The sequence below is a fragment of the Pinus tabuliformis genome, chromosome 3_2 (assembly GCF_031772625.1).
Source record: "Pinus tabuliformis cultivar Carrire ecotype Pingquan chromosome 3_2, CPIR1, whole genome shotgun sequence".
Lineage (NCBI taxonomy): Eukaryota > Viridiplantae > Streptophyta > Pinopsida > Pinales > Pinaceae > Pinus > Pinus tabuliformis.
This window is the reverse complement of record NC_142302.1, coordinates 1,051,673,552-1,051,685,689: the sequence shown is the minus strand read 5'-3', so window position 1 is coordinate 1,051,685,689 and position 12,138 is coordinate 1,051,673,552. Positions and strand designations below refer to the sequence as shown.

The following is a 12,138-nucleotide window of genomic DNA, read 5'->3' as shown; positions in this document are numbered from 1 at the left end:
ATAGGTCCCCATATGTTCCCTGTGCTCCTACAGTGCAGGATTATTTAACACTACTCTAGGAATGATTTCCATTTTGGGTCTACAAGGTCCCTTTTGTCTTTTTTCCCTTGTTCCCTGGTTTTTGTCTTCTTCCTCCTTGTCCTTTGTGCTGCTATTTTCCTTGGACTTGGCCCCATCTGTCTCCTTATCATTATTTCTGTTTTCTTCCTCCTCTGTTCCTCTGACATTTCCCAGATGTGACTTGCCTCTGTTGTTCACTGCATCTTTGTAGGAGGGAGTGGAGCTCCCTCCTCTGCGACCCTCCATTAGGGTCGAACTCAGAAACTCTCAGAAACCCTGCTCGACTTCCGTTCCGTCGCTCCACTCCGCCGCCTCCCATTTTGGTATTTTTTTTAATATATATATATATATATATATACTTTATATAGGCTTATTGATATATATCCGTTAAATTAATAAATATGATTGTGCATTAAGAATTTATGTTTTTTCTTTAAAACAAAACTTTACACATTGACACGATAATAAATTAAAGTTTTCATAAAATTAATTATGCAAAAATACATGCACTATATAAATATTTCATTGTAAAAATTATATCTCATTCCTTGGTTTAAATCTTTTGCACACCAGTGAAACTACTTGCAAATTGATTCTAAATAGGAAAACTCACTTTACACTTTTTGACAAAATAATGAAATAAGTTTTTCGCAATCTTAGTTGTATGTTGAGATATGCACACAATCATTTTGCAGAGAACTTTTTAATATCCAATTAATCCTTTAAAGCATATATGTTTATCTCTGTCTCTTTCAATTCAGGATACTATTGTGATGATAAAAATGAGTACTAAAGTCACCATTAAGATTAAGTTTAAGTGAAAATAGAATAAGCCTTTACCATTTTTAATTTGTCCAATTTTATATATGTTGACTCCTTATATATGTTCCAAAGCAAACATTGTTCAGTTTTCTTCCTATTATAGTACTCCCATTTCTGATATCAGAGTGCTCTAACATAGGGATCATTGGTATTGTCCATAACATTAAAAATCATCAATGTGTTTTAAGTTAAAATGTTTTACACTACATCTTTGTATTGATTGAGGAATTGGTTATCCAAATTTATTATAGTGCTCAGTTTTCTTATATCAGAGTAGTCTAACATAGAGATCACTACTATCGTCCATAACATTAAACAACAATGTGTTTTAAGTTAAAATGTTTTACACTACATCTTTATATTGATTGAGGATTTGGTTATCCAAATTTAAGGAAAAGTAATATAATTTTGAAAAGTAATATAAAATGATAAGTTATAGAGAGTAAAAAGTTAAATTTTAAATTTATTTTATAATTTTTGTTTTAAAATTATATTTTATATCATTTATAATATTATTTTTAGGTAAAAATTACATAAGAGATATTCTTGTGGGCGTATTTTGGACGCATTTCGAACCAGCTAGTGTGGTTTATAGTTAGGACAAGATGAGGAACCACATCCCGGCCTCGTAATAAATAGATGTAGAGAGCTGCTAACTAGCGGTTAGGGAGTAACAACTAATTTGACTAAAGGCAGAAAATTAGAAATTAGGTTTTGAAGAAGGGTAAGGGAATTTATTGATTTTTTTTAAATAATATTAATTGGGATTCTAATAAAATAATATTAATCAGTTAAAAAATAAATAATTTATTTTAGGTCCCAAGGTCTTAGGGTTTTTCAAAATGCTCAAAAATTCCTAAGAATAAGATTGATCCCAAGGATTGGTCTTCTCGAGTTCATCTTCCTTTTATTCAGGGGACCACTGATAAAATCACTAGGATCTTGAAGAAGCATAAGATTCACTCTTCTTTTAGGCCCCTTAACACTATTAGGAGTTCTCTTCACTCTATTAAGGACCGTGTTAACCCCAACTATGGGAAAGGTGTTTACATCATTCCCTGTTCTTGTGGAACTCCTTATATTGGTGAGACTGGTTGATCAATAAACCAAAGGATTTGTGAACATGCTGCTAACAACAAGCATGGAAGGTCTAGCTCCTCCGCTTTGGCAGAACATGCAGAACAAACCAATCATCACACCAATCATCACATTTGCATTGAAGAGGCTAGGGTCATTGCTAGGATTGCACATTTTCATCATCTTAAATTTAGAGAGGCCTTAGAAATTGAAAAGAGGCCTGCTAATTTGAATAGTGATGATGGCTGGAGTATCAACAAAAGCTAGATTAGTATCAACAGAAGCTAGATTCCAGCTCTTCCTTCCTAATAATTTTTTTTTAATAATATTTATTAATCCTCCTAGTTATTCAATATTTAAGCCTAACCTACTAGTAATTTAAAATAATATTTATTAATCCTCCTAATAATAATAATAATAATATTATTATTATTATTATTAATTTTTTTTCAATAATTTCATTTTTACTATTTAATATTGTTACTAATTATTTTTAAATAATATTATCCTTCTAATTAATTAATTTATAATATTCTAAATTAAAATAATATGTATTAATCCCCCTAATTAATTTATAACATTTTAACTAATTTTTAAAAAATATTATCCTCCTAATTATTTAGTTTATAATTTAGTTATAAGTTAATATTTAGGAAAAAAAAATAACCGACTAATATTATTTTATTAGAATCCCAATTAATATTATTTAAAAAAATATCAATAAATTCTCATAATCTTCTTAAAAACCTAATTTCTAATTTTCTGTCTTTAGTTAAACTGGTTGTTATTCCCTAACTGTTAGTTAGTTATTCTCTACATCTATTTATTATGACCCTTGGATCTGGTTCCTCATCTTGTCTTGAAGATGAACCACTTGTTGGTTCAAAACCCATAGACGAGAATATCGGTTATATAATTTTTACCAAAAAATGATATTATAATTATTATGAATCGCAAAAATCTAAATTCTAAAATTTTATATTAGATTAATAATATATTTAAAAAGTCACCATCTTTTTTTTAAGAAATAAAATGATTTCAAAATCTTATCCACCATATTTCTTAAGAAATAAAACGATTTCAAAATCTTATCCAATTACATCTCATGAAAATTTACATGTTTATTAGTAGTTGTGAGTAAAGATGACAAGTTAGTTTTTTCGCATGGGGTTATCTAATATATTCTTGGCATATATTCACCGAAGAATATATGCCAAGAATATATAGAGTAAGAATATATGCCAAGAATATATAGAGTATGTTTTTAACTCTTTCACCAAGCCTCAGAACACTTTCACCGAAGAATATATAGAGTATGTTTTTAACTCTTTCATCGAGCCTCAGAACTCTTCCATATTTGCGAGAGGCTCTTCCGTTTTTGCGAGAGGTTCTTCTGGCTGCGTCAGGGAGAGGTTCTTCCGTCTGCGGCTACAGGTAAACAAGTTTATGAAGGCATGCTGTTAAGTTGCGGCTGTGGTTCTTATATTTTTATAAGCTGCGTTTTTCCTTCCGCGGCTGCGATTCTTAGATCTGCGTCATTTTTTATTTTTTTCCAAGACTATGTTCATCATTCTCCATAATGATCACCGATCTCAGATCTGCGAAAAGATATCTGTGAGCAAGTCTTTTTTTGACGTGGGCATCCTGGATCGAGTGATTCATGAAGCGAAAGTCGGTGATTTATTTTTCCTGTTGGGTTCTAGATCCAATCTTCTGCCGCTAGATCTAGATCTAGATCTAATCTTCTTTGTGGCTGGGTTCTAGATCTAATCCTCTGTCGCTAGATCTAGATCTAATCTTCTGCCTTATTTCTCTGCGACTGGGTCTTGGCTTTCTACGGGCAAATATGGCTCCCAGCTTTGTGAAAATAGTTGTTGGCTCAGTTCCGTCTGCTTCTGGAGGGCGAGCTCCTACGCATATCGCCAGTGAAGCCACAGCTCCCACTCTCCAGGTGGTCCAGGCCTCACTCGATGAGGCATTGAAGTTTTCTGAAAGTGCCCTAATCTGCTGGTTCAATGGTTTTAGGTTGTGGTTGACAACTCTCCACAATTGGATCTCAGAGGTATGGAAGCCTGTCATTTCTGATGAAATTAATATCTACCCCTGTGCTAGGGGTTTCTTTATAGTAGATTTTGAAAATCCTGAAAGCAGACAATATATTCTAGATTCCGGCGGTTGGTTTTGGGAAAACTCAAGCCTATTCATGAAGCCATGCAATCCATCATTTGATCCCTCAACCGCAGTCATAACTTCAGCACCAGTTTGGGTGAGATTGCCAAGCCTACCCTTGCATCTCTGGAATCTCTCCTCGCTAAAAGCCAATGGAAATGCAATTGGGAAATTTCACTGCAGGTGCCCAGAAACAGAGGAATATTCCAGAACCACCTATGCACGCATCTCTGTGGAAATGGACTTCAGCACCGGATTCCCAGCTGAAATAAACCTAACAAGTAAAGACTATGTGTGGAACCAGAAACTCGATTATGAAAGTGTCCTCTTCAGATGTTGATCCTACTTTGAGACGGGCCATCTAGCCAAAAATTGCCCCAAAAGCCTCCCAGAAAAATTCTGCTAGAAAAAACCACCACAGATCTACATGGTGGGAAGGAGCACAAAAAGAACACTACACTGTCATCAAAGAAGAATACTCTAGAGAAAACTCTGAATCACAAGAAAGAAACAACTCTCAAGATAAGCAGGGAGAAAGCCTCGCCCAAAAAAAAAAAAGTGAACTCGACAACCCCTCAAGCATCAACAGTTATGAGGATTCGGATACCGCACAAAATAAATCGTCATTTAACAGCAAAGGAGATCTCCTAGACCAAACTTCTTCTCCATCTATTTTCAAGAGGACGAACACAATAGATCGCGAAACTAAGACACCAATGTCCCAAGAACTAGAAGAGATGAAGGAGATGCAAGAACCAGGAAGTTGGAAGACCGTAGAGAAAAAAAAGAAAGCTACAGCATCAATCTCTCCAAGAAAGACAAGGAGCCAGACAATTAAAAACTAAGAAAATTATAGGTCTGATAGACCAATTTGGTCTCAGTGGACGTTAACCACTATCATCATCATCATATTAATTTAATTAATGAGTAATCGGATTAATATGGAAGTCGTTTATTTGAAATTTTAAATATTTTGGAATATATGTTTTATTTTATAATTTGATAGATTATAATATTTTTTCATTTTAATTTATGTGTTGAAATCGATTTTTAATGTAAAATTTGATGTTTTATATAATTATGTGACATTTAATAAATAAAATTATAAATTTTATTTTTAAGAATAAAGTATAAGGAGTAGATTTTAATATGATTTATTAGGGGATGCAAGGTATGTATTTTTTGTTGTTGTCTCTTATGATGATGTTGTTGTTGTTGGTTTTGTTGTTGTTTCTAGTATGACTAACATAAATTACTAGTAGATTAATTGGTAGTTTCATTTTACAAAATTGTTCAAATTTTCCATAATTGCATTACAGAACATATTGAAATCAAAGCACAAAAATAAATTTGTATGTATGATCCAACCTAAACAAATATATAATTAAAAAAATTGGCTATAAAAAAATATGAGATAAAATTTAATATAAGTAACAATGGTGGATAATAACCAATAATATTATATTGACATCCAACTATAGTACATAATTGGTTTCCTTATCCACATTTCACTACCTAAATACTTGAAAGAAAATATTTATTTCCAAGTCCTTTATTTTTCTCACATTTAATTAGTTAAGACCTTTGTATAAGATTTAAGTGATAAAATAATGATAAACATATATATTAAAATTACCTTGTTTTCGAAAAAAATCTTATATATTGCGAATTATTATGGACATCCAAATACCTCACAATCATGGCATATTACACTAATTACACCACTTTTCATTTAAAACACTCTTCCAAAGTGAATACGATTCATTTTCATGCAATTGAGGTTATTATTCATAAGTGATTAAGCTCTTTAAATAAATTTCATTGCATTCTATAGACACGGATGGGAATTTTTTCTTCAACAAACATGATAAGTGTTAACAACCCTTTTGAGTCTATCAGTCCCATTTTATGTTCGTTTTTTATAATTAAAAGAACACATTTTTCATCGAGTAAATCAATGCATCACTTACAATCTTTCACTCTTCCAAAGTGAATACGATTCATTTTCATGCCATTGAGGTTATTATTCATAAGTGATTAAGCTCTTTAAATAAATTTCATTGCATTCTATAGACACGGATTGGAATTATTTCTTTAACAAACATGATAAGTGTTAACAACTCTTTTAAGTCTATCAGTCCCATGTTAGGTTCGTTTTTTATAATTAAAAGAACACGTTTTTCATCCAGTAAATCAATGCATCACTTACAATCTTTCTTTATAGTCTTCACTAATATCCTCACCAACATAGGATGAGCAGGAAACTCTCCAACATAGAATGAGCAGGAAACTCTTATATTAGTTTGTATATTCACATTGAACAAATCTTCCCCGGCCACATATGTAACATTTTGAGTGGTTAATTTCAGTTCAATATATTTATGTAGAAAAATAGAAGAGAAATATTGGTTCATAATTTTCTCATATTTAAGATCTACACTACCCCTTACCTCTTATTTTTCTATTTCGCCCTTGATTTTTTAATGAGACTTTGCAGAATGTGTAAAAGAAACTCATAAACATATACAAAAATAAATTGGAAGAATACTATCATCCATCATAGATTTAAATTTACAAACACATAAAATAGAATAAAAAATGTTGTAAAAGGCAAAATAATCCAGAGTGAAATGGAAATTGCATCTAAAATATGGATAAGATGTTACAATATGCGACACAAATTATAAATATTGAGTATAATATATATAATAGAAAAATCAATTTATGATTATCTTAAATTCAACCTTTTAACTAATTATACATTTATGTTCAGTTAAAATGGATATTAATACATTTCATTGTGTCGATAGGTGGTTATATTTTGGAATTGGATGAGAACATATATATTGAATGATGAGGATGCATTCAATCATCATCCTCTTTTTTAATCTCCATTTTCCAACATTAGGCTCGCACAAAGATTAATATGAACCATTATTTAGATGAATGTGAGTGCTTACCTCTTTAGTGGTTATGTGTTGTCGACTCATGGGTCCAATGGATAGACTCTATGAAGATTGTGACAATAATTTTGAAAATTCAACATTTATTTTGAAAAAACATTTAAAACCATCAAGATGCATTATTTAATATAGAGAATGACTAAGGTATCTATCTGAGATTCAATTCACACTATAGGCAAGCAAAATGTCACTATGATCAATGTCTATTTTGCAAAGGGCCCTTGTCAAGACATCAATATATGGGTAGTTGAAATTAAATAGACCATATGTTAAAAGAAAAGTAAACAACATTCTTAGGTTAGACAATTATGTAACTTTCATAAAAGAAATATATTTTAAAAACATAGTTTTAAATTGTTATAGTTGAAACATTGTATGATTTTTTTTTGTTTTTTTCTTAAACACTTCAAAATAAAGAAAAATAGATATATTAAAATTATTGTAAAAATGAAATTTTCCAAATAAAATTGTAAATATTAATTTATAATATTACGAAAGTAAATTATATTACAATTATTGAATTTATCATTAATAATGAAATAATATATTACAATTATTGAATTTACCATTAATAATGAAATAATGGTTTTCTTATTCTCATTTTCCATTGAGCCTATCCATTTTTATCAAGCATTTAATTTATATGGTTTCGGTAATTAATAATATGTTAAACTTGATAAATATGTTGGGCTCCCAATAATGTGTTCACAATTAGTTTTATGACATTTGATAAAAGATCTAACCCTTTACCTCATTGGTCACACCTACCCTTTTAAATGGGCATGAGGTTTGGAGGCCATATCTTTAGAGAGTAGATGGAAACATGATAGAAAATGTGTCCATTACATTGTTACTCAAATATCTTAATATCAGAAGATTAGTTCATCATCATTATTTTAGAATTTAGTATGATCTACATCATCACTTTAGTGATCTTTCAGGTGTTGATAATGATACATGAGTTCAAATGGAGGGACAACATATATAGTGGTCCTCCTTATATATACCCATATCTTTCTCTCCAGAGTAGACAAAGCATGGGATTATTGCATGCTGGTTTACAAGAGCCTCTTCACTACTTCACCACATTAATTTTGATATAGGAAAACCACCCCACATAACTTTTCAATAGATGTAAGGGCAAGATAAACGTGGTTTTTTGTATCCAAATTTACAGAGCCTCCCTTCAATCCACATAGTTTTGGCCTAGAGAGTGACAATTTTTTAAACTCTCGCAGAACCTAAAGTTGCATCCCACGTTCAGTGATAGGCTTATTCAACCCTCGAGGTATACCAAACTTTAGTGATCTTGCATTTCAAGGTTCCCTCTTACCTATCTTAGAGTTTGCTCCCACTAGCTTCACATTGAGGGATGTCACTTGTCATGCCCTAAGTATCCCTCGATTTAAGGTGTATCAAGGCTTTTAGACATGGATCACCAATATGGTTCATTTTAATGTCTTGACCAACTTACAATTACTTACACTTGGAATACACATCTAGTTGTTGCACTTTTGTCACGCGTTAGATGTATTATGTTTGCAGAATTAACATGCAATCTTAACTCAAGTACAATTCCCAAACATTTCACTTCGCGATGTATTAAACCTTCACAAATATGCTACCATTCACATGCTACAATAAAATGTTGCAATACAATTTCACAATATTACACATAAACAACCATGTACAATGTGCACCACATTTCACAAATGTAAGGGAAACCTCATGATTCACTCCTTTAATTAAAAGTTTCGCAATGTTACAATAATATAGACTTCCCCGTTTGATCCTTCAGTTACTTCCCCAATACAGTGAGTAATTATTTGTGCCACAACCCCAAGGCTTCGTTGCATGAAGCTAGACACTCTACACCTCCATCATGCCATAGCTCTCGACTCACCTTACACAAATAATTGACCTGCAACTTCGTACACTGCCAAACAATGTTGTGCCATACCCCTGTAGCTTGCCTACACGAAATACTTGTCTCTTGCTTTGTACCCACTCTATCATAGTGAAAACCCAATCGTAGCCAACATTCTCTCATTTCACCTCCATAACTTAGCTCCCTCGCCCTAGGGTGACTCGAGCACACATCTAAAGGCCTTACATCACCATATTAATTATGAACACTGTATTTTCTAAATTTTCTCCTTAGATCTCATACTTGAGAACTACTTTCAATATGTAATGTTTTTCCTATGGTAAAAATGGATGATAATTCTTTTATTTTTTTGAGTTTGCCGTGATTGATTCTCTATAAATACTCATGGCTTATTAAGACTAAATATACTTAGCTCTATTACTTTATATTTAATGTTCACTTTTTTTAATAATTTTCTAGAAGTCCGCTCCCACCCAAACGAACCTGCATCATATTAATTACTCTAAAGGCTTTATACTAATGAGGCTTGCTATTAGTAGGAAGAAGCCCATAAGTAATGGCTGAGCTCACATCATACACCTACATTCACTACATTGACCTCAAACCCATATACATTTTTTCACAAACTTAAATGTATAAAATACTTATGGGAAACAAAGAGCAATATGTTTAGGGGGAGAACATACTATTTCTGTTTGAAACTATTTATTTTTCCCCAACTTATTAAAAGCTAAGACTTAATTTGTCTGTTTGAAACTATTTATTTTTCCCATCTTATTAAAGGCAATACTTAATTTGTTTTTGGTATGGGTTTTAATTTGTTTCACTTTACAATGTACTTTTACCTCTCCTTGGTCCACATGTCCATTTCCAATACTAATGACAAAAATGCGTATCTCATACGTAATGTGCTACTTATTCCACCGACTGAACGTCATGATGGGCCAGCCATTAGCCTTTCATTTCAATAAAGTAATATCTATGAAACCTGGCCAGTCAAACAAGACCAATGTTCTTTGCGTACTGCACGTACACACTGGTACATGGAGCAGAGGTTCATCCCATGACATGATGCAGCCCACAGCTTGCTGCATTGCTTTTGACTGGAATAAGCTTCGGTAACGGATAACGACGAACACTACAATTATTGTTGGCCATGTGGGTCGAACGCGTTTACGCATTGACTATCGACCTTGACATACTGCTATCAGTAGCCAAGCAAGGGCTCCCACATGCTTTAGGAGGTGTGAAAGGGAGAAATCGGACAGATTTTTATTTTTCTTGCAGCGTTCTCCGCCATTGATCACGGGGACGCGCTACACCGCCAAATGTCGTGTTGTATAATGGACGCTTTCCTGCATTTCCCCACCTCTCCACATTGCTCGTCGCTGCCTTCTGCTATTGACAATTTAACTCTCTTTCCAGGCTGCAGAAGGGGATGTACCTGCATGGTGAGAGCTAGCCCCACGGATGTGAATTTCGGATCCAAACTAGCGGAACCGACTATCTGTAAAGTGCCTTCTTCTGGATCAGACTTCTGTTTAACTTCGTTCAGGCTTGCAATCGCCGTCGCTGATCGCTGGCTCTTTTCTGCTTTCTTTTATGAGATGTTCTTGATCATTCTCTTTTAACATTAAGGGAGAGTCGCTTTCATTGTAGTTGGATATGTCCATTTTGTAGCGTTCTGGAATAGTTTCTCAAATAGGAATTAGTAGGTCTTTTCATGCTTTCTTTCCTAAGGGGTTCCTGCACGTTCTCCTCTCCTTTAACATTTTGCATGAGATGGTTTTCATTTCAGTAGGATATGGTTATTTTGTAGGGTTTTTTGAGTGGTCTCTGTTAGCTGGATTTGATGGTTAACGGCATGCCCTTTGTTAATAGGTTAAATTCAAAAGAGCAGAATATGTATATTCCGATAAAAGAAGAATAGATATATTTCTATAGACTTTCTTCATAAACTCTAGCAATTAAATAACTAAACCTTGGCATTACGTTGGGGGAAAAACGGCATCACCACAACATGGAAGAGGCAGATGATAAGTTTTTAAAACTAGGATGCAAGTTTATAAAACTATGGAGAAAATTTGTGCTGTGCAAGGGCTCGAGATCGCATTATAGCGATATTTGTCACAGCCATTCAGTCGCCCAGAAGACTCCTCTTCGTGCAAACGCTGCAGCTTCTGTGCATCCAGATTTGAGTGGGCAGAAAGAAGATCAGTATCTCCGTACTCGTCATTTGAAGTCCTATGGCAGTGCCTCGAATCTTGTTGCTCGCACAAAAAAGCATATTGGCCGCCACTTATCATGTCGTTACATAAGTTTTCTGGAGGCACATGAAAAGAAAAGTGCGTATCCTCCTAAAGACGTTCCCAAGGGCTTCTTGGCGGTGTACGTCGGGGACAGCCAAGAAGAGCAGACGCGGTTTGTGATCCCTGTCTGCTATTTCAACCACCCACTCTTCCTCCATCTGCTCCAAGAAGCCGAGCACGTCTATGGCTTTCACCAGAAGGGCGTTTTCACTATTCCCTGCCAAGTTTCTGATTTTGAGTATCTACAGTGGCTCATCGAGAGAGAGCGCGAGAGATAGCACTGGTAATCGCTTTTAGCTGTGGATGGCTCAATCATTGAATTTGCCATGAAAGATTAATTGTACATATTTTTTCGTTTCAGACGTATTGGCATTAATGGTTTATAATTTGCCTTGATATGGGGTATATTGTTGTTGGCACATTAATTTTCATTTAATTCAAATTTTTAGCCTATGATCATAAATGTCAATGAAACATGTTTGTATATTCTGATCATCTAGTCGAAACCAACACCCTGATATATTTTGGTAGTCTCTTCTGTATCAATAGATGGAATTCAACATCGTTGTATATTTTGGTTGTCTTCTCTGTACCAATACAATTCAATTTGGCATTTTACCAAAAATAATAACATTCAGATTCAAAATAAAACATTATGGTATATTCTGCTCATCTTCTATATCAACTTGTGGAATTTGGCATCAACATTCAAATAATCAACGAGAAATGATGCATATGTCAACCACATTTGATAATATAGTTATGTAATAAGAAATATACTTTATATTTCCAGAGCACTATGGCATTGCAGTGATGGTTGCTCACGAAAACAAAAGCCAGCTTCACCACT

General features: G+C 33.5%; 1 protein-coding gene across 1 annotated transcript; it reads left to right on the top strand.

Moving 5' to 3' along the window:
• The first annotated feature begins 10,337 nt into the window (after positions 1-10,337).
• LOC149184217 (uncharacterized) lies at positions 10,338-11,693 on the top strand. Its single transcript, XM_089418853.1, has one exon. The coding sequence runs from the start codon at positions 11,000-11,002 to the stop codon at positions 11,564-11,566; it is 567 nt and encodes a 188-aa protein (XP_089274979.1). The 5' UTR covers positions 10,338-10,999; the 3' UTR covers positions 11,567-11,693.
• Positions 11,694-12,138: the final 445 nt, after the last annotated feature.

Coding starts and splice junctions, on each gene's coding strand:
- LOC149184217 (XM_089418853.1), top strand. CDS start 11,000: ATGGAAGAGGCAGATGATAAGTTTTTAAAACTAGGATGCAAGTTTATA.